The 22161-nt window shown below is 41.3% G+C and overlaps 1 protein-coding gene across 6 annotated transcripts; it reads left to right on the top strand.

Annotated features, from left to right (window-relative positions):
- The first annotated feature begins 1870 nt into the window (after positions 1-1870).
- On the top strand, positions 1871-21887 carry LOC308702096 (complement factor H-like). Of its 6 annotated transcripts, none has more exons than XM_081384738.1 (15): positions 1901-1993; positions 2183-2350; positions 2447-2552; positions 2662-2738; positions 9262-9441; positions 9523-9684; positions 9830-10009; positions 19097-19273; positions 19355-19516; positions 19623-19802; positions 20229-20396; positions 20637-20813; positions 20911-21081; positions 21441-21487; positions 21706-21887. In XM_081384738.1, exons 1-14 carry the CDS (start codon positions 1924-1926, stop codon positions 21446-21448), a joined length of 1986 nt encoding a protein of 661 aa, XP_081240864.1. In that variant the 5' UTR covers positions 1901-1923; the 3' UTR covers positions 21449-21487; positions 21706-21887. The 6 variants fall into 6 exon arrangements, with proteins under 6 accessions (XP_081240866.1, XP_081240867.1, XP_081240864.1 ...); XM_081384737.1 differs by having other exon boundaries at positions 21689-21887; XM_081384740.1 differs by lacking the exon at positions 9262-9441 and having other exon boundaries at positions 1871-1993.
- Positions 21888-22161: the final 274 nt, after the last annotated feature.

Below are 22161 nucleotides of genomic sequence, written 5' to 3'. Positions count from 1 at the left end.
GTTGCCATTTAAACACACCAAAAGAAACGTTACTTTAGAGAAGTCAAAATCCTTGAGTCACAGTTGTTCAACACATGAACATGAAGCAAAGGTTCCAACATGCCATGTTCACCTCTGAACTCTTTAATTCTGTTAATGTTTTTCATGTTCTTTGTGAATCAAATCATGAAGTACATTATGTGGTAAATGAATCTGTCCCATAAAGCATAATGAGTGAGATCGAAGAAGATTCACAAAGCCTTAAAGTATTCGACTGACTGTGCTTAAACTGTTGTTGTCTCTTATGACCTAGATGATCCTCCTTATCTCACATAAAAAAGAAAAAAAGAGTTGGAAATGTAAAGGCTGGATGTCATTTACTGGATTTTACTTTTTATGTAAACACTAAATTGTTAAACTCAAAGGTCTTTAACTTTGTTTGCAAATGGTTATCATGTGATTCTTGGCAAACAATTAATTGTTCAATATATGACACGAAAAATTTATACAAATGTATTTTTTCCCCCAATAAATATTGAAAAAAAGAGTTCTTGTGACTGTGAAATGCTGACTGTGAAAATAAATGTTAAACTATTATAAGACGTTTATAAGTTAAGTTCTGAGGTTTGTGATTTTGCAACCCTGTTATCAGAATTTGAGATGTGTAAATACTAAAAACCCTGAATTGAATAGATTATTTTATAGCAATAAGCATAAAAGTCAAATTTTTGAGCATTTGTTAAAATTAAATCGACAAAATTCACAAGATAAAAAAGCGTGGTTTGTAGTAACTGATAAACCTATTTTTATTTTTGTAGGGAATATTGTTTATTTGTTAAAATATCTTGCGTAGTTGAAGGGTTAGCTCACTGAATGCAGTCAACACTAGTGTAAAACAATTCATCATGGGTCTTGTAATTTTCATTAAAAAACTTTAAAGTGATAATTAAAAATATTGTGTATATTTTATTAAGAGATACATTTTCCTATTTTTTTAAGGAAACACACAGTTTGAGGCTTAAATTGAGGAACCGATTAAGCTTATAAAATTAAGGAAAAAAAGGCTACCTATTTATTTTAAGAGAATTTGATCAATTATGCGGTTTTAGAGACACCATTGTTAGTTCCCAGGATGCTTTGCACATGGCTGGAAATGAAGAGTACATGTTGAAATGAAGTGTTATTTTATGTGTTTTTGAGCAAAGGGAAACATCTGTTAATGTTTAATGTTCAGTTGTTTGAAAGCGTTTTTTCGTCTATTATGTGGAAGTTTTGATCAGAAGATTGTGCAGAATACATATTTTTATCAAATGACACATAACCCCTAATAAGTCAAGTGATATTATTTAAATATTGAATAATAATAATATTAAATAAATAAATAAATAAATAAAATAATACATAATTATAATTAAAAGGGGAGAGGGTTATATAAAAATGTATTAATATAATTAATGTGATATGTATTCCTTTATTTTATAGAATATTCTTTGATTTTAGAGTTGCCCATATCTTTTCAAAATTAATACTTTTGCTCTTAATTTCATGCAATCCTCTCCATAGTATACTTTAAAAACTAAATCTAAACAATAATTTAAAACTGGGGATTCTGGCTTTCTCCAAAATTGTGTTATTGATTTAAAAGCGGTAATTCACAGTATTCAAAATAAGTATTACTAATAACTAATCTTTATTAAGTAATAGGGGAGAGCGGGGCACAAAGTAACGCTTTTTGACTTTCTCGGTTTGTGTAAATCTAATAAGAGTTTCTGCATCAGATAAGATTTTTTTTTTTTCACTTATATGAAATATTGCTTGTATACAGAGTGGTCCGGTGTAAGAAAAACCTCTCTTTGACTTTGATAAATGATTAACTTGTTGATCCCCAAGCAGACAAGAGTATCAGAGACAGACCAACAAAGATACTTGTGAATTGAGATCAAAATGAGAGTTCCTGTAAAACTCATCGGCTTCGTCTTTTGGTTGTTTTCCTTAAATTTTGCCCAAAGTCAAGGCAAGTGATTTTTTGTTGTTGTTATTTATTTGAATGTCTTTTTAATTTAGATTGTATTGACTTGAATATAAATGTTATATTATATGCACTTCCCAAACTGTAGATTTAGAAAGTGTTGCCTAGTTGTGCATGTATTTCAGCATTTAATGTACAAAATGTCTTTGTGTTACATTTTTTCGTGCTTCTCAGAATGTCGTATAGCAGATATTAACTATGAAAACACAGAACCAGTTGTGAAAGAGTTATACAGTGATGGTGAAACAGTGAGGCTGAGCTGCACGACAGGTTATACTGGAATGTATAGATTAAAATGTGAAAAAGGAGAGTGGAAGACACCCATTAAGCGACCATGTGCAAGTGAGTCAATTCCACATAACCAATGACCACATCATTTATTTATTTTTTATTAAATCAATATCATAATGCAGAGTAAAACTTGTTTGATTTCTGCAGAGAAAAAATGCAGTCACCCAGGGGACACACCAAATGGTGATTTTAGTCTTATATCAGGATCTGAGTTTGTTTTTGGAGCAACAGTGTTGTATACTTGCAAGAAAGGGTAAATGTGCTTTATGCTTTTTATTCTCTTGTATGACATGCACACTGTCCTTTTCAGTTTAACACTCCTTGTACTTGTAAAAAGTGTGCACTTGTACTTGTGTTCTCAGGTTTGAAATAACAAGCGGAATCAATCAGCGTACCTGCAGAGCTCAAGGATGGGACAATACTCTCCCTATCTGTGAAGGTACGCTTTCTTCAGTAACTAGTTTTCTTTTTTCTTCTTTTGATATTTTTGATTTCTTTAGATTTTTCTCTCAGTCATAAACTTCGGAACTATAGTGAATTATAACTAAAATAATAACTAAAATAATTTGTTGAGTGATTGGTTTGTTGGTTACTTTATTTTGTATTTATTGTAATATTTTATTGCCTAGCTGTGACATGTCCAGCCATTCGCACAGATGGGGATGTGATTGCATCTCTTTTTTGTCAGTTCAATAGATTACTCAATTCTAATGGACACATTTTGCAACGGGAGATACATATTCATTTTGCAATGACTGTACTTTTACAATGTCCAAAAGTTAAAAAGTGTCGTGAATCTTCTTCAATCTCAATCTTTTAATGCTCTATGGGACAGATTGTTTCGTCACATAATGTACTTCACTATAATTTGATTCAAGAAGAACATGATCCAATGAAAAACATGAACAGAGTACAGTTTTTTATGATTGCTATGACAAATTTTTCAATACTTTTAACAATTTTCCAAAACTCTTAACACAGTTAGCACTACATCCGTCTGTGTAAGCTATACTATTAACAAATTTCTTGTTGCTTTAACACAAAATACATACAATTAACACCAATTTAAAATGCTTGAACTTCTTTTACACACAAGCTCAAACAAGACCAAAACAATGGATTTTTACTGCCAAATTTACCAATGCTTTAACACTGTATGTCAGAACAGATAACACCATGTTCTAAACCCTTACAGACTAAAGTCAAGGTAAACCACTGTTTATATTGTGAATTGAAACATATATATATCCCCTGTATTTTATTCTATTGTTACTGAGAAACAGCTGATTGAATTATGCAAATATATAAATCACAGCTGATTCCCATCTGAAACACACTCAGGTGTTGAGGTTCTTTCAATCGCATGACCATATGGTATACTGTAACCGTACATTCTATAAAGCACTCTGAGATGGGTCTTTTTTTATTGAATGTCTGCATCAAAAGACCCAAACCCAACAAAACAAAAATGTAGAGAGGCTTCAAAAGAAACTGCAGTGCAAAACACAATCTATGATCAATACAATATACAGTAAGCTACAGAGTTCAGATTTGAACATGGCAATTATTCCAGAACCTGCCCTTTGTTTCCTGTTCATATGTTGCATAAACATGACTCAAGAAGTCTGAATTCTCTAAAGTAAATTGTATTTTGGTGTGTCTACAGTTTTTTACGATTGCTATGAAAGATTTTTCAATTTTCACTTTTAACAATTTTCCAAAACTCTTAACACAGTTAGCACTACATCCGTCTGTGTAAGCTATACTATTACAGTTTTTACCAATTGCTTACACACGTTTTCAAAACTAAGTCTCCTTTTTTCAAAACTCTACACACAATTCTCAAAACTGCACACACAAAATGCAAAATGCCTCACATTTCCTTCAAAATGCAACACTGCATTCAAAATGCCATAAACACATGTCAGAATGAAGCATTTGCATCAAATGGCAAACACTTCTTTCATAATAATACATTTTTGGATATACCATGTAAACACTGCTGTTCTAAATCTAAAGCTCTTCGGCCTTTCATAGGCTTATATCTACATTTCAATACAATGTTCTACAGTGAAAGTAACCTATTTAGGCCTATACTACAGTAAAGCAGTGATTGGTTAGTGATCAGTTAAGCAATTAGTGTTTGCACATGTGAGGAGTGTGTCTGTGTGACCTGGTGAATAAGTGTAGCATTTTGATTGGTTGTGTTTGGAAAAGGAAAGCAAGTCACTTCCTGATAGATCTTTGTGTTTTAGGTAGAGAATTGTGTGTAGTGTTTTGCAAAAAGTGTTTTATGCAATTGAAAACTGAGTCAAAGGCTGAGAAATAGCTTATGGTTTTGAAGATTTGGCATGTAGTTTTGCACTTTGAGTGAGAGGTTTCAAAAATCGTGTGACATGAAAAGATTTTGTGTGTAAGCAGTTGGTAAAAACTGTATTTTCCCCACAAAAACAATGTACACAGTGTACATCCCCAACCAACACAAAGTTGTACATACAGTGGTCTACATACAAAACAACAGAAGAATTTACTGTATACAGTTACAGTAAAAAAAAAAAAATCCAATGTTGGCATCCATTGCTCCATTGAAGAGCTCACCTGTTGAAGAGCTGACCTGTTGCTCTTTTATGCTAAAGCTCTGATTGCTGATTGTGGCGGGTGTTTGCCCATGTGATGAGTCAGTGTGCACATTTGAATGGCAGTGTGTTCCTTGTGAAAACAAGATATTTTCTGAATGAAAATTGTGCCATAAGCAGAGAATTATGTGTAGTGTTTTGAAAAAGGTGTGTTTTAGAATTGCACTCTGAGTGTAAAGCAGGAATTGTGCTTGTAGTTTAGCAGAATTGGTTCAGGCGGTTGGTGAATGAGTTACATGTTGTGGTCATTGTGTCTCAAGTACCAGTATTTGTGTGTAAACAATTGAGAAAAACTGCAAATATTTTCTGTTTCTACCTTGCATTGGTGTTTACAGTGTACTTGTTACACCAGATTACTTTCACTGTAGAACATTGTATTGAAATGTAGATACAGTATAAGCCTATGAAAGACCAAAGAGCTTTAGATTTAGAACAACAGTGTTTACGGTATATCCAAAAATGTACTATTATGAAAGATGTGTTTGCCATTTGATGCAAATGCTTCATTCTGACATGTGTTTATGGCATTTTGAATGCAGTGTTGCATTTTGAAGGAGATGTGAGGCATTTTGCATTTTGTGTGTGCAGTTTTGAGAATTGTGTGTAGAGTTTTGAAAAAAGTAGACTTAGTTTTGAAAACGTGTGTAAGCAATTGGTAAAAACTGTAACACATTTATTTTGTGTTAATTATATGCATTTTGTGTTAAAGCAACAAGAAATTTGTTAATAGTATAGCTTACACAGACGGATGTAGTGTTAAGTGTGTTAAGAGTTTTGGAAAATTGTTAAATGTATTGAAAAATCTGTAATGGTAAAAAAACGTCCCGGGTTACGTATGTAACCCTGGTTCCCCGAGGGGACGGACGCTGCGTGAAATCGCAGTGGGAACGCCTCCAGCGTAGTGCGTCTGAAGCATGAATGAAATCAGTCAATGGCGAGACGGAACGTAGTAGGCGGGTGACGTCACCGACCAGGAAACTATAAAGCACCCCTGAAACACAAGCGAAACAGCTTACGATGTTACTGAAGCAAGCGATCCACGGGGATGCCGGGAGCATGGCAGGACACGCAGCGTCCGTCCCCTCGGGGAACCAGGGTTACATACGTAACCCGGGACGTTCCCCTTCAGGGACTACCGCTGCGTGAAATCGCAGTGGGAACGCAATACCCACGTCCCCATGCGAGCAAGCCCCGTCGTGTGAAATCAAGGTGCACAGGCTGACGAAAGAACTTGCGCCCCAGGAGTGGAGCTGAAATCGAGACTATAAAACCTGACGAATGTGTGCGGTGAGGACCAGCCTGCCGCATCACAAACGTCCTGAAGAGAAGCTCCTGAAAGGAGAGCACTAGAAGCAGCCATACTCCGGGTGGAGTGAGCCAGTACAGCCAAAGGTGAAGGCTGACCGGCCGACTCGTAAGCAAGTGAGATGGCCTCAACCACCCACTTGCTCATCCTTTGCTTAGATGCCGGGCACCCCTTGCTGGGCTGCCCAAAACAAACGAACAGCTGTTCGGACTTCCTCCACAGGGCAGCTCTGTGGACATAAGCATCTAGAGCCCGCACTGGGCAGAGCAAATTAAGTTTCTCCTGGTCCGACGTCACAAACGGAGGAGGACAGAAAGCCTGCAGTATAACAGGTCTAACTACAGTAGTTGGAACTTTAGGAACATAACCCGGCCTAGGATAAAGGAAAACCTTGGCCATACCAGGTGAAAATTCCAGGCACGAGGGAGCAACCGAAAGCGCTTGAATGTCTCCAATTCTCTTTAGAGACGAGATAGCAAGCAGGAAAATAGTTTTGAGAGTAAGGAACTTCTCGGAAACCTCTTCAATGGGCTCGAAAGGAGCTAGGGAGAGACCTTCTAGAACGATGGCCAAATCCCATGATGGCACCCTCGTGCGTACTGCTGGCCTCAGCCTCAAAGTGCCACGAAGGAAGCGAGATATAAGTGGGTGTCTCCCAAGAGAAACTCCACTCAAAGGGACGTGGTAAGCAGCCAGGGCCGCCACGTACACCTTTAGTGTGGAGTGGGATAGCCCCGTGGAGAAACGGGCCTGCAGGAACTCCAGCACTGTACCAACCGGGCAGTTAACTGGGTCCTGTTGGCGCTCTCCACACCAAGAGGTGAAAAGTTTCCACCTCGCGGCATATAACCTCCTCGTAGCGGGAGCTCTGGATTGGAGAATGGTCTCAACGACCTCAGTCGAGAGACCAGATTCTATGAGCTGAGCCCCCTCAGAGGCCAAGCCCATAGTCTCCATAGCTCTGGGCGGGGGTGAAGGATCGACCCACACGCCTGAGAGAGTAGGTCCCTCCTGATCGGAATCTCTAGGGGAGAGCCGTCGAGGAGGGACACAAGGTCCGAGAACCATACTCGGGCCGGCCAGAACGGGGCTATCAGGAGTAGGCTGACTCCGTCCCGGCGAACCCTTTCCAGAACTCCTGGGAGCAGAGCGATCGGGGGAAAAGCATACAGGCGTGACCTCGGCCACGCCTGTACCATAGCGTCCAACCCCAGCGGGGCTGGATGGCTGAGAGAGAACCACAGTGGACAGTGCGATGTCTCTCTGGAAGCAAAAAGGTCTACCTCGGCACGACCGAAATGTTCCCACAGGAGCTCCACCACCTCGGGGTGAAGTCTCCATTCCCCGGGCCTCGGCCCCTGCCTCGACAGTATATCTGCCCCTCGATTCAGATACCCCGGGAGATAAATCGCTCTCAAAGACAGAAGTTTCCCCTGGGACCATAGAAGGATCTGACTGGCTAGCTTGCATAATGGACGCGACCGCAGACCCCCCTGATGGTTTATGTAAGAGACCACCGATGTGTTGTCTGAGCGGACAAGCACATGGTGGCCCCTCAGGTCTGGGAGGAAGTGTTTCAGAGCCTGAAACACTGCCAACATTTCTAAGCAGTTTATGTGCCACGAGAGATGATGGTCCTGCCACAGACCCTGAGCCGGGCGACCACTCATGATCGCCCCCCAGCCCGTGAGGGAAGCATCCGTCGTTAGCGTCACGCGACGACAAGGAGCTCCCAGCACGGGGCCCTGGGACAAGAACCGAGGATCCTTCCACATGACCAGGGCGCGAAGACACCGTCGCGAACACACGATCGTGCGGAGCGGATTTCCCCTCGGGGAAAAACCCTTGGTTCTGAGCCACCACTGAAGCGGTCTCATGTACAACAGGCCAAGAGGAATAACGTTGGACGCTGCTGCCATGAGACCTAACAGTCTCTGGAACTGTTTTACAGTGAGTGACTGGCCTAGCTTGATCTGATTCACTGCAGCGAGAATCGAAGCCATACGAGCAGGGGAAAGTTGTGCCTGCATCGTCGTCGAATCCCACCCCACACCGAGAAAAATGAATCTCTGTACTGGAGAAAGCACACTCTTCTTGGCGTTGAGCCTCAACCCCAATTTCTTGATGTGAGCGAGAACGACATCTCGATGCCGAACCGCCTGAGACTGCGAATGAGCTAGGATCAACCAATCGTCTATATAATTCAGAATGCGGATACCCTGTAAGCGCAGAGGAACTAGAGCCGCATCCACACATTTTGTGAATGTTCGGGGTGAGAGTGCTAGGCCGAACGGAAGAACCCGATACTGGTACGCTTCGCCCCCGAAAGCGAACCTCAGGAACTTCCGATGTTGAGGAAGAATAGACACATGGAAGTAGGCGTCTTTTAGATCTATCGTGACAAACCAGTCCTCGGACCTGATTTGTGACACGATCTGTTTGAGAGTCAGCATCTTGAACTTGAGTTTCCCTACAGTGCGATTTAAGAAACGCAGATCTAAAATTGGACGCAACCCTCCGTCTTTCTTTGGAACAATGAAGTATCGGCTGTAATAGCCTGACTCCCTGCTGGGAGGAGGAACCCGTTCAATAATATATATATATATATAGACAGATTTCAGACACACACACAGATCGATGCTGAAGTAACAAAGGCTGTTTCGCTTGTGTTTCAGGGGTGCTTTATAGTTTCCTGGTCGGTGACGTCACCCGCCTACTACGTTCCGTCTCGCCATTGACTGATTTCATTCATGCTTCAGACACACTACGCTGGAGGCGTTCCCACTGCGATTTCACGCAGCGGTAGTCCCTGAAGGGGAACTGTAATGTCCCTTTGAGTTTACGCTTCCTTGGAAGTTTTCGTTTTTGTCTTTGTCTCTCAGTCATACTCAGAGAAATTGAGAATTTGCCTTTATCTTGAACATTTTCAATATCCAATCAAATCATTATACGTCTGCATAATGACGACTCAAAAACATATGAGATCAGAATTTTGAAGTTTTTAAACTGTTTCATCGCAGCAAAGCAGAAATCATGCCGTGATCTATCCGTGGAAAACGGGTTCACATACAGCCTCCCCTCCAATGAGGAAGAAATCCTTTACTCCTGTAATCCGGGTTATAAACCCTTCACTGGTGGGAACTGGTGGGATTCAGTGACATGCAGCAAAGGCTCTTGGTCTAAAGAACCTCGGTGCATCCGTGAGTTTTATTATTGTCAGTCTCAGGTGTTAGACGAATGATAGTGGACTGAAATGTGCTTCCTGTTTTCTGTCTTTACAGGGGAGGAAGAATGTGGTGTTTTTCCCAGTGTTCACCATGGAAAACTAAAGCAAAGCCTTCATGATCGAGGAACTGCTGAAGTGGAATGTGATCCAGGGTTCATATCAAGTCAACGCTTCATTACATGTATCAGAGGTACATGGGAGAAACCAGTTTGTGAGGGTGAGCTTCTCAAACTCTTATTGCATGTTTGTGGGGAGCAGCGACAGCATATAGTGGAAAATAGACACTATTTATTGACAGTGTTAATCTCAGTCTTACTGGATTTCATGAATTTCCATTAACATTTTTTTTTTTTTTTTTTTAGTGGACGTCAGTTGTAACATTCCTCCAAAGGTGGAAAATGCATTCATAACATCTAAACCTGAAGAGTTTTATGCACATGGATCTAGCGTAACATATGTATGTCGAAGCTCATTGTTAATGAATGGGAAGAGTACAGTTTTCTGCCGCAATGGAATTTGGGAAGAAACACCAACATGTGAAGGTAAGATTTTGATTGGTTATGATAACTGTCTTTTAAAACTTCTTACAGATTATTAAAAAGGGGGAGGGGGGGGGCTGCGTTTCCAGATAACGATGTATCTTAGCACTTACGAGGATTTTCTACGAGCGACTTTACGAACGTTCTTGTTCATTTCACGTGCGTTTCACAAAAACGGACTTAGCAATATCGCACGCAGCTGTGCTTTAAGTGCTACTTAACAGTCGCTGTCCGTTTGTCAAGTGCTGAAATGTCACCTTGTAGAATGTCTCGTAATTGTAGCACACAATTGTATTTTGAAATCTATAAAAAGCACAAACCTTCGGGTGGAGAAACCAGCAAAATGGCTGAACCAAAAAAAAAAAAAAAAAATATTTTTTTCTAAAAGAGGAGATTAATGTCATTTTAGATGAGGTGGAGCTATACAAACATATTATTTTCAGCAGGTTTAAGGGCACTCAAACAATTAAACAAAAACAAAAGATCTAGGAGGATATTGCTAGAAAACTGACTGCAACTATAGGGCATTAAAAGATCAGGGAAGGAGGTCAGGAAGAAGTGGCAAGCCTTGCTAAAAGGAAATGGGCACTGCAGAGGACAACATTTAATAAAACAGCTGTTGGGCCTCCCTTCTCACAGCAGAGGAAGAAAAGGCCTTGTAAATACTTGTCACAAGTGCTTCAGATGGCATTTGTGGTGGTATTGACATCCATGGAGGAGTAGGGGTAACTCAACCTGAGCCTGAGTCAGGTCCTTCATGCTCAGAGAAACTATCAGTTTCATCTGCCATCTCCCAGCACATCTCCTAGTCCTCCAAACAACCCTCCCAGGCCTCAGCCTCCATCTTCTGTTGTCCAGACTGCAGCCAGACACCTCAGCAGTTTGAGAATCTTTGTAGTTGTAGTCAGGACATACGAGAGTGTCCTAACAGGGAGGAATAAGATGAAGAGGTGATGGAGGAGGAGGTCAAAGATTGCATGATGGGACCACATGATGGCCAACCAAGAAATGCCCAATACATGGTACAAGTCATTGACAGATTTTTTTTTAGTTCATCCCTATTTTACCCAGTCTTTGAAGCATATTTCATACATTCATTTAATTTATATTAAAATTATTGGATTAAATTATTTATATATATATTTTTGTTTTTGTTTTCTGCCCTATATTGTACACTAATAAAGTGTACAATAAACTTAAAGTACAATCGAAACCTTATAATCACATTGCACTTGAATAAGGGTGTAATCTGCCGGTTGTCCTGCAGGTGACCTCATAACTCTGTCTTCTTACGATGCACTTAGGGATTTACGATTACTCTGATAAACTTCAATATGTACAGAACTCAGCTGCCCGCCTTCTCACCTCCACTTGCTGCCGTGATCATATCACCCCTGTCCTCTACAACCTCCACTTGTCATGGGTGCGTTGGAAAATAGTCAAGGATTCAGATGCGAGTGAATAAGTATTTATTATAGTCAAAAAGAGAAGACAAGAGGCTCAATTTGACAGGCAGCATTCACAGGAATCACTCAGTGTAGAAATAGCAGATAATTCTCATGTGAGCTCAGTGTAGAATAAACAGATGATCCTCAGGCAAACTCAGAGTGGCAGACGATCCTCAGGCAAACTCGGGCAGACTCGGTAACGCAGGGACTCAGTGGGCGGAATGCAGATCCACGTGGAAACGAAGATCCTCAGTGAAGCGTCGTAGAAACAGGAGAACAATCGCACAGACCCAGGATAACCTCCACAACCATCTGACAAAGACAAGACGAGTGAGCAAACAATATATAGGACATCCTCATTCAGAACAGCTGGCGCTGATCGGCTCATCAGTGGATAACGGGCCAGCTGATGAGCCGCGCCCATTCACTCAACACGCACACACATAGCGAGAGAGAGTCAATGAATCCATGAACCGTGACAGTACCCCCCCTCCTAGGAACGCCGCCTGGCGTTCCCAGACACCCTTACCTGTCGATTGTAATCATCGATAAGGGAGTGATCCAGAATGTCCCTGGCAGGAACGCAACTTCTCTCCTCCGGACCGTAACCTTCCCAGTCCACCAAGTACTGGAATCCCCTCCGTCTAGACTCCAGGATACGGTTAACCGAATAAGTAGGCTCCCCATCTACGAGTCGCGGCGGGGGAGGAACCGGAGCAGGCGGATTAAGATGCGATCGAAAGACGGGTTTAATTTTGGAGACATGAAAGGCGGGATGAATTCTCTTGTACGCTAGAGGAAGGTTGAGGCGGACTGTCACCAGACTAATAATCTTGGTGATAGTGAACGGGCCAATGAATTTAGGAGCTAACTTATTAGAGACGGAACGGAGAGGAATGTTCTTAGTAGAAAGCCACACTTTTTGACCAGCGACGTATACGGGTGGCCTCGACCGGTGACGATCGGCCTTAGCCTTGGTGCGCGCCCCCACTTGGAGCAGAGTCTCACGGGCTCTGGTCCATGTGCGGTGACACCTCTGGACGAACGCGTGAGCGGAGGGGACCGCGACTTCGGATTCCAGACTGGGAAAAATTGGTGGCTGGTAACCTAAACTACATTCAAACGGAGTGTAACAACAATGACTTATGTTAGGGAATTAATTAGCTCAAATTAGCCTTAATGTGAATATGCATATGTTGCTTACATGAATTAAAGAATTACCAAATAGGGAATTGGTCAAAACCTCGGCTTATATCAGCGGTTACACAATTACTTGTAGTACTCCCTGATATAGACGGGTAGAATATGTTCAATTTGGGGAAATTGTAGGTATAAGTTGAAGAATGTTCATTTATTGTACGAACTGTATGTCCAGCACACAAAAGGTACAATATCTGAACGGAAATCTCACGTCTTTAACACTGATAGACAATTTCTTTTCTGTGGCCACAAGAAAATAACTTATCTTAGTGTTTTAGACCATTTGAGATTTCTTTCAATAGCAAAATTTATCGTAGAGCGTTAAGAGGTAAAGATCTGCACTACTCAGGGACTCAGTATTGAAACAAACAGGCAAACTTAATTCAAATGATTTAACAAAGTTTATTCAAACGAGCTACTGGTTACATATACTAATTTTAAATCACACAGGAGTAAATATGCATAAACAAAACAATATACGATCGCAAATAAGGAATATAACAAAATAAACGTAAGATCAAAGGTTAGAGTAGGGGAAGAAAAGGGAGAATATAAGAGAGAGAGAGAATTTTAAGAATGGGTTTTGTGTGTGTACACTGAGAGCGTGGTAAGGAGAGGTGTGTGTGTGTGTGTGTGTGTAGGAGCACGCCTTTAGCAGCACGTGGCCGTGTGTTGCTGTCTAGGACCACGTGAATAGGTGGGCGTGTATGTGTGTATGTGCAGATGTGTGCGTCAAAGAGTGTGTAAGTGTGAGTGAAGAGAAATTAGAGATAGGTAGAACAGTTCAGTCATTCACACGAAACCCCAATAGACACAGTAATGTTAGACACTTTAAACAGCACTTAAGATTGTAAAGTTAAAATCTACGTTACTCGGGGTGAAGCTCGGCCTTTGTGTGTCCGTGCGTCGAGTCGGAGTAGACAAAGCGTCTGGTCACGTGGTCACCGAAACAGAGGTCACAGCGTCTGGTTGCTATGGCGACTGGAAACGAGCGAAAACTTAGCAAGATGACTTTAGCTTTAAGTTGATTTCGTTGGTTGGTTGAAGGAGACTATCAACTGAAGTAAAAGTAGTTTCAAGAAAATAAAACTTGGAAGAAAAATGAAAATAAACGCGAACGAAGCTTCCAAGGATGGAAGAAGGCGTGTCGTTTCTCTCTCTCTGGCGATGTGCACTGAGATCAGAGAAGCGCGGCATTTTGAAGGGGTTAAGCCCAGCCTCTTTAGGTGCATGACCCAATCGCCTGGAAGGGCGATTGTGACTACCTCCTGACGTTTTGCGGAGGCTCACGCCCCTTCTTAATAGTTATGGAGAAGCTAAACTTGTTCCTATCGTTAATAACACTGGATTTAATAAAATAATGCGTCTTCGGAGATTTTGGGTTAAAGATTCCACACCGTTGGGATTTATGGAGCACAATGATACCACGAATGGTATCTTTATGACATAGTCACCCGCGGATACATGATTTTTCGCGATTATAGTCACATCAAATGGATTACAAATCAATAAACTATATAGGCATAATATTTGGGACAAGGGATCATGCATACATCAAGAGAATACATTTTAAACATTTCACAAGATGATTTTGATTCACACGTGGTAGGATCTGTGTGTGTTTCCTTGTGTGTGTGTGCTGGAAGAGTCACTGAAGGTTCATCCTGCTGCGTTGAACTTTTGTCCCCGAGCACGGGATGAGAGTCTATGTGTGTGCGTGTTACTAGTTTTGATTAGATTAGCGGTCGAACAGAGTCTGGTTGTTTTCTTACGTGTTGACTGAGTGTCTAAATGTAAATGAATGTCAGAGAGAGGATCCTTGGGGTTCTCTCGAGATTGCTCTTATTGGTCAGCGGATGTTCACCAAGCCATAATTCCGAGGTCAGCAGTAAGGAATCTCTGTTTTCAGATAGGCAGTTAATGATTTGCGCCATTTGTTGGCGCCGTTGGGTCTGGTGTCCAGGAAGGCAGAATCTTGAGGCAATAGAGGTGTTTGTGGATTAGGACACCAGTGATTTAATTAGGTCTCAGAGCAGAAGACAGGCTAATTTCAGTACATTAACATATAGAGAGATAGAGCTGGTGATCTGACCATCTGCTGTGTGTTACAGGCCCGTAGATGACACTGGTAATGCATTGTGGGCGTACTCCACCATAGAGATATGTTGGCTCCAAGAGGAAGGATTCCTGGCAGCCAAACAACGCAACACTCTCTCCAAATCCTGGTTGGCTCTCTCGGTCTGGCCATTGCTCTGGGGGTGAAACCCTGAGGACAGACTAACGGTCGCTCCCAGTAATCTACAAAATTCTTGCCAAAATTTGGACACAAATTGGGGTCCTCTGTCGGAAACCACGTCTATCGGGAGGCCATGTAAGCGAAAGACGTGATCTACAATGGTCACCGCTGTCTCCTTGGCTGAGGGTAATTTGGGCAAGGGAATAAAGTGAGCCACCTTCGAGAATCGGTCCACCACGGTCAAAACTACTGTGTACCCTTGAGAGGGTGGGAGGGCGGTGATAAAATCTAGCGCAATGTGGGACCAGGGTCTCGAAGGGACAGGCAGCGGTTGGAGTAACCCATCTGGGGGTCGATTGGAAGTCTTACCAGTGGCACAGACAAAGCAAGCCAAAACAAAACTGTGAATGTTGCGTGCCGTAAGTGGCCACCAGAATCGTTGCTTGACCATAAAACTGGTGCGATTAACTCCTGGATGGCAAGCTATGTTGGAACAATGCCCCCACTGAATAACGTCTGACCGTAATCCCTCCGGCACAAATAAACGATTCGGTGGGCAACCGGGCGGAGGCGTTACCCCTTCTAAGGCCGTCTTGACCTTCGATTCGACCTCCCATGTGAGTGTGGAGACAAATAGGGTCTCGGGTAAAATGCACTCGGGAGTAGACGGGCGTTCGGAACGGTCAAAAATACGCAACAAAGAATCGGGTTTGATGTTTTTGGAACCCGGGCGGTACAAGAGAGAAAAATCAAAACGTCCGAAAAAAAGTGCCCACCGAGCCTGCCTGGAGTTCAATCTTTTGGCGGTTCTGATATATTCCAGGTTCTTTTGATCGGTCCAGACGATAAAAGGTACCCCCTACCCTTCTAACCAATGACGCCATTCTTCCAACGCTAACTTCACTGCCAACAATTCTCTGTTACCAATGTCATAGTTACGTTCAGCAGGAGATAAACGACGAGACAAAAACGCGCAGGGATGCATCTTGTTGTCCGAGAGAGAACGCTGGGAAAGCACTGCTCCTACCCCCACCTCTGATGCGTCGACCTCCACCACAAACTGACGTGAAGAATCAGGGGCTATCAAGATGGGAGCTGAAACAAAGCAGCCTTTCAGTTAGGCAAACACAGCCTCAGCTGTGTCTGACCACCTGAACGCAGTTCTGGGGGAGGTCAAGGCGGTCAGAGGTGCGGCTAGTTGGCTGAAATTGCGAATGAAACGCCGGTAGAAGTTAGCGAACCCCAGAAACCTCTGTAGGGCCTTACGGGAATCTGGACTTGGCCACTCCACCACAGCCTTAACCTTCTCAGGATCCATGCGTACTCCCTCAGACGAAATGATGTACCCTAGGAAAGGAACAGACTGTGCATGAAAAGCGCATTTCTCCGCCTTGACAAAAAGCCCATTCTCTAGCAACCTCTGAAGCACTCGTCTGACGTGTTGAACGTGCTCCTGGAGAGACGAAGAAAAAATCAATATGTCATCCAGGTAAACATATATGAACTGATCAACCATGTCTCTCAACACGTCATTGACGAGTGCCTGGAAGACCGCTTGGGAGTTCGATAAACCGAATGGCATAACCGAATATTCAAAGTGACCCCTGGGGGTATTGAAAGCGGTCTTCCACTCATCCCCCTTCCTGATGCGAACCAAATGATATGCATTACGTAAATCCAATTTTGTGAAGATAGATGCTCCCTGCAACCTCTCGAAAGCTGAAGACATCAACGGCAAAGGATAAGTATTCTTAACCGTGTTGTTGTTCAACCCCCGGTAATCAATACAAGGTCGCAGAGAACCATCCTTCTTCCCCACAAAAAAGAATCCCGCCCCCGCTGGAGAAGAGGAAGGGCGGATGAACCCAGTAGCTAGAGAATCAGAAATATATTTCTCCATAGCCTCCCTTTCTGGAGCAGAAAGTGAATATAACTTGCCCTTAGGCGGAGACGTACCTGGCAGTAAATCTATTACACAGTCATAGGGACGATGAGGAGGGAGAGAAGCAGCCCGAGACTTACTGAACACCTCCTTCAGGTCGCGGTACTCCGGCGGCACGTTAGACAGATTCACTGACTCCTCCTGCAACACAGAACGAGAAACAGACGGAACGGCAGACGAAAGACATGAGGCATAACAGTCATCACTCCAAGCTGAAACAGAGTTTTGACCCCACTCTATCCTGGGTCCGTGCTTACCAACCACGGGTGACCCAGGACAATAGGAGCGTGGGGTGACTGCGTGAGGTAGAGTGAAGTCCTTTCAGTGTGATTCCCTGAGGTGATCAGTGTGATAAGTCCAGTGGAGTGAGTAATACCCGGGAGTTCTTGCCCATTGAGTGCGTTGATGGTGATAGTGTTCTCTAAAGCAGTGATGGGGAGGTGAAGTTTACGTGCCAGTGAGAAGTCCATAAGGATTCAGATGCGAGTGAATAAGTATTTATTATAGTCAAAAAGAGAAGACAAGAGGCTAAATTTGACAGGCAGCATTCACAGGAATCACTCAGTGTAGAAATAGCAGATAATTCTCATGTGAGCTCAGTGTAGAATAAACAGATGATCCTCAGGCAAACTCAGAGTGGCAGACGATCCTCAGGCAAACTCGGGCAGACTCGGTAACGCAGGGACTCAGTGGGCGGAATGCAGATCCACGTGGAAACGAAGATCCTCGGTGAAGCGTCTTAGAAACAGGACTGGAAACAGGAGAACAATCGCACAGACCCAGGAGAACCTCCACAACCATCTGACAAAGACAAGACGAGTGAGCAAACAATATATAGGACATCCTCATTCAGAACAGCTGGCGCTGATAGGCTCATCAGTGGATAACGAGCCAGCTGATGAGCCGCGCCCATTCACTCAACACGCACACACATAGCGAGAGAGAGTCAATGAATCCATGAACCCTGACACCACTGGCTCCCAGTCAAATACAGGATCAACTTCAAAATACTTCTTCTCACATACAAAACCCTTAACAACCTTGCCCCTCCATACCTCTCCGTCCTACTAACCTGCGACACGCACGCCCGCCTCCTCAGGTCCGTTGGTGCTGACACACTCAAGACCATTAGAACTAAGCGCCGGACCTGGGGAGACAGAGCCTGTCTATATACCTTGTTTTGTTTTTTTGTTTTTGTTTTTTTCAATGTAAACCAATTAACTGTAAAGCGTATTTGAGTGTCTAGAAAAGCGCTATTAAAAATTAAATGTATTATTACTCCAGAGCACTCGTAGATCTACGATGGTTTTCAAGTATATTTGTTTAAAAGTTTGAAGGTGTTGTGAATCTTCTTCAATCTCACTCATTTCAAATGCCCGACAGATTAATTCACCACAATATACTTTATGATTTGATCCAAGAAGAACAAGAGCGAACAGTGAAAATATTACTTGTGCACAGAGAAGTCCAGTGTTAGAAAAACCTCTCTTTGACTTTGATAAATGATTAACTTGTTGATCCCCCAAGCAGACAAGAGTATCAGAGACAGACCAACAAAGATACTTGTGAAACTCCTCGGCTTCGTCTTTTGGTTGTTTTTCTTTAATTCTGGCCAATAAGGCAAGTTCTTTTTATTGTTGTTATTTATTTGAATGTGTTTTTCATTTAGATTTAATTGATTTGAACATAATTGTTTTATTATATGCACTTCTCAAAACATCTAACTGTATCTCTAGAGAGTGTTGACTAGTTGTGCAAGTACTTCAACATTTAATATACACAGTTGTGTCGTTGTGTGACGTTTGTGCTTCTCAGAATGTCTTCAAGAAAACATTAAATATGGAAACTCTAACCAGTTTAAAAATCTTCATACACTGCTGGTGAAACACTGATAGTGAACTGCATGACAGGTTATATCAGATTATATTGTACTTGTGTAACTGGTCCTATTCGACCTGCTCCATGCTGGATTCGAGCCTGGGACTTTACACTCACAGCTCTTACTGTACTACGACAGTTACACTTGTAAAGAATGTAAAAACATTGTGTTCACAGTTTTGAAATAGGGCTGGGATAATAATGTTCCTTTCTGTGAGGTTACGCTTTCTTGGAAGTTTTCGTTTTTGTCTTTGAATTTCTCTCAGTCATACTGCCTTTATCTTGAATTTTTTTCAATATCCAATCAATTCATTATACGTCTGCATAATGACGACTCAAAACATATGAGATCAGAATGTTTATGTTTTTAAACTGTTTCCTCGCAGCAAAGCAGAGATCGTGCCGTGATCTATCCGTGGAAAACGGGTTGATATACAGCCACCCCTCCAATGAGGAAGAAATCTTTTACACCTGCAACACGGGTTATAAACCCTTCACTGGGAACTGGTGGGATTCAGTGACATGTAGCAAAGGCTCTTGGTCTGAAGAACCTCGGTGCATCCGTGAGTTTTATTATTGTCAGTCTCAGGTGTTAGACGAATGATAGTATCCTGAAATGTGCTTCCTGTTTTCTGTCTTTACAGGGGAGGAAGAATGTGGAGCTTTTCCCAGTGTTCACCATGGAAAACTAAAGCAAAGCCGTCGTGATCGAGGAACTGCTGAAGTGGAATGTGATCCAGGGTTCATATCAACTCAATCATTCATAAAATGTATCAGAGGTACATGGGAGAAACCAGTGTGTGAGGGTGAGCTTCTCAAACTCTTATTGCATGTTTGTGAGGAGCAGCGACAGCATATAGTGGACAATCAATCGACAATGTTAATCAAGTCTTAATGGAGTTTCTTTTTTAGTGGGTGAGCATTGTGACATTCCTCCAAAGGTTGAAAATGCACTCATAACATCTAAACCTGAAGAATTTTATATAGATGGATCTAGTGTAACATACGCATGTCAAAGTTCATTCTCACTGAAAGGGGAAAATATAGTTTTCTGCCGCAATGGAATTTGGGAAGAAACACCAACATGTGAAGGTAAGATTTTGATTGGTGATGATAACTGACTTTTAAAACTTCTTACAGATTAGTAAAAAAATAAAATAAAAACTGTAAGTATGATAATCTAATGTTAAACTGTCCTTCCCATAAAGCAGTCTTCTCATCTGCTTGAAGCCAAGAGAAAGAGTGATTAGTGTCACGTTACATTAATCCTCAGTGAATTCACAAAATAAAAGAGATGATAGAAACTTTTTAAATAAAGTATCAGAGACACTAAGTATAATGTAAAACCTGAATTTATCCAAAGTTATTAATGAGTAAAATATAAAAGAATAAATCTGACTCCACTCAGCCTCTCTCCACATGTTTTCTTTAAAAAATATTGGGCACGTTTTTCAAGCAGTAAATGTGTTATAATGTATATGGCACTATTTTACATTATGCATTTACTTGTTCCGTTAGCAAAGTGTCAGAAACCACGCAAGAATTTTATGACACTGATAAAGGAGAAAGAGGAGTACGACAATAAAGAAGTTCTGAGATACAAGTGCATCGAGCCATACAATGAAATTCCAGAAGGACAATGGATCTGTGAAAATGGAGAATGGAGTGGAGCCTTTGTCTGCATGAGTGAGCTAGAATGTTATGAATCTAAAATCACATTTACATAGTGGGTAAAACATTGACTAGATCCATGATGAACAACAGCTTGGGAATGATTGTGAATTTAGTGGAACATTATCTGTATTTTTTTTTAATTATATATATTACAAACAACTTATGTTCATTAACGGTTACAATGATTAAGGGGACACTATAAAACACTGCATAAAATGGACTGAAATATGTCTGAAACTGTTACTTGTTTAGGTAAGATCTGCCCACCACCTCCTTATGTTGAAAATGGAGACTATATTCCCGTGTATAAGGATGGTAATGAGATCACATGGGTATCGTACACTTGCCAGTCTCACTATGTGCTGAATGAGCGACAGCGATATTATAAGTGTGAGGATGGGAAATGGGAGACCCCTCCGAAATGTCTAAGTGAGTCATTCTTTTCCAAATGATTCTCTTGAATCACTCCCATCATTAAGTGTTTTGAACTTTTAGTGTAATCAGTTTTATTTTGCATCTTTCATAGAGCCATGCGAAATTACACCTGAGATTTTTGAAGGACACAATGTGGAAGCCATCCCAGAAAAGTTCTATTTACCCCATGGTAAAAAGAGTGGACATTACTGTAAATATAGTGGGTGGGGATGGCCATCTATGACCTTGACATGTTCTGATGGGAAGCTGAACATTACACCATGTGAGTACATGTGTTTGTGCACTTTCATATGTGAATTAGTTGAGGTCACCAGGTTTGTCTGCTGCTGCATCTTTACCATCTTGCTAATTAATCTGATATTATAGACCTCTTTTGTTGAGGTTTCAATTCATGAAGGGTCAGTTACGGACAGCTTTGCTGAATAGAAAGTTCAAAAGAACAGCATTTATTTGAAATAGAAAATATTTTGTATCATTAGAAATATATTTACTGTCACTTTAGATCAATTTAATGCATCATTACTGAATAATAATTTAAAAAAGACCACAAACTTTTAAATGGTACTGTACATTCCTGTTGAATATTTTTTTTTTTTTTGTTTTTCCCCCTCTTTTCTTCAGGTCAATAAGACATATACATTGAAAGAAATGTGGATTAAAACACTGAGGTAAAAACTGGTGGCATTTTGATGATGTTACTATCCACATTTGATTTATAGCAACACAATAGATGTTATGGTGCAAAATTTGAATGTGATAAAGACCCTGTAATGATTTTTAGTGGATAAGTCTCTGTGGGCATGTAAACTGATTAAAATAACAATAATGCCCATAGTAACTCTGCATTTATCATAGTTTTCTGTATTAAGATCTGATGATCCCACAGATGTGAATGAAGATAGACAGACATGCTGCTGCAGGAGCAACACACACACACACACACACACACACACACACACACACACACACACACACACACTTGCTTGATATTTCAGTATACTTGCTGATGTTACAGTAATATGACACTGTGTTAACACTGCTTTGGAATAAAGCTTAACTTTCAAATTAATACTCTTAGTTTGGTATTTATTATTATATATATATATATATATATATATATTTTACATTCAACTATTTTCTCCCAATTTATTTACATATAGGAGTTTAACTTAACTTCTTAACTGCAAGAAAATTAAAGCCAAAAATCTAAACAAGTTGTGTTCCAAATTTTAGGTTGATATCTCCAAAAAAATTGCTTTCAGTAAGATTTTATGTGGGCGCAGTACCAAACTTTTTCACTAGGACAGCCAAGCTTGCTTACTGACCATATAAGGGCGCCTCC

The sequence above is a fragment of the Scardinius erythrophthalmus genome, assembly GCF_964197995.2.
Source record: "Scardinius erythrophthalmus genome assembly, chromosome: 14".
Lineage (NCBI taxonomy): Eukaryota > Metazoa > Chordata > Actinopteri > Cypriniformes > Leuciscidae > Scardinius > Scardinius erythrophthalmus.
This window is presented reverse-complemented; position numbering and strand designations above follow the sequence as displayed.

Bases quoted from the DNA above. Each gene is read 5' to 3' on its own strand.
- LOC308702096 (XM_081384738.1), top strand. From the start codon at position 1,924: ATGAGAGTTCCTGTAAAACTCATCGGCTTCGTCTTTTGGTTGTTTTCC. The intron at 2,553-2,661 runs GTAAATGTGCTT...TTGTGTTCTCAG, and splicing joins TTGTATACTTGCAAGAAAGG to GTTTGAAATAACAAGCGGAA. The intron at 10,010-19,096 runs GTAAGATTTTGA...GTTTCCTCGCAG, and splicing joins AGAAACACCAACATGTGAAG to CAAAGCAGAGATCGTGCCGT.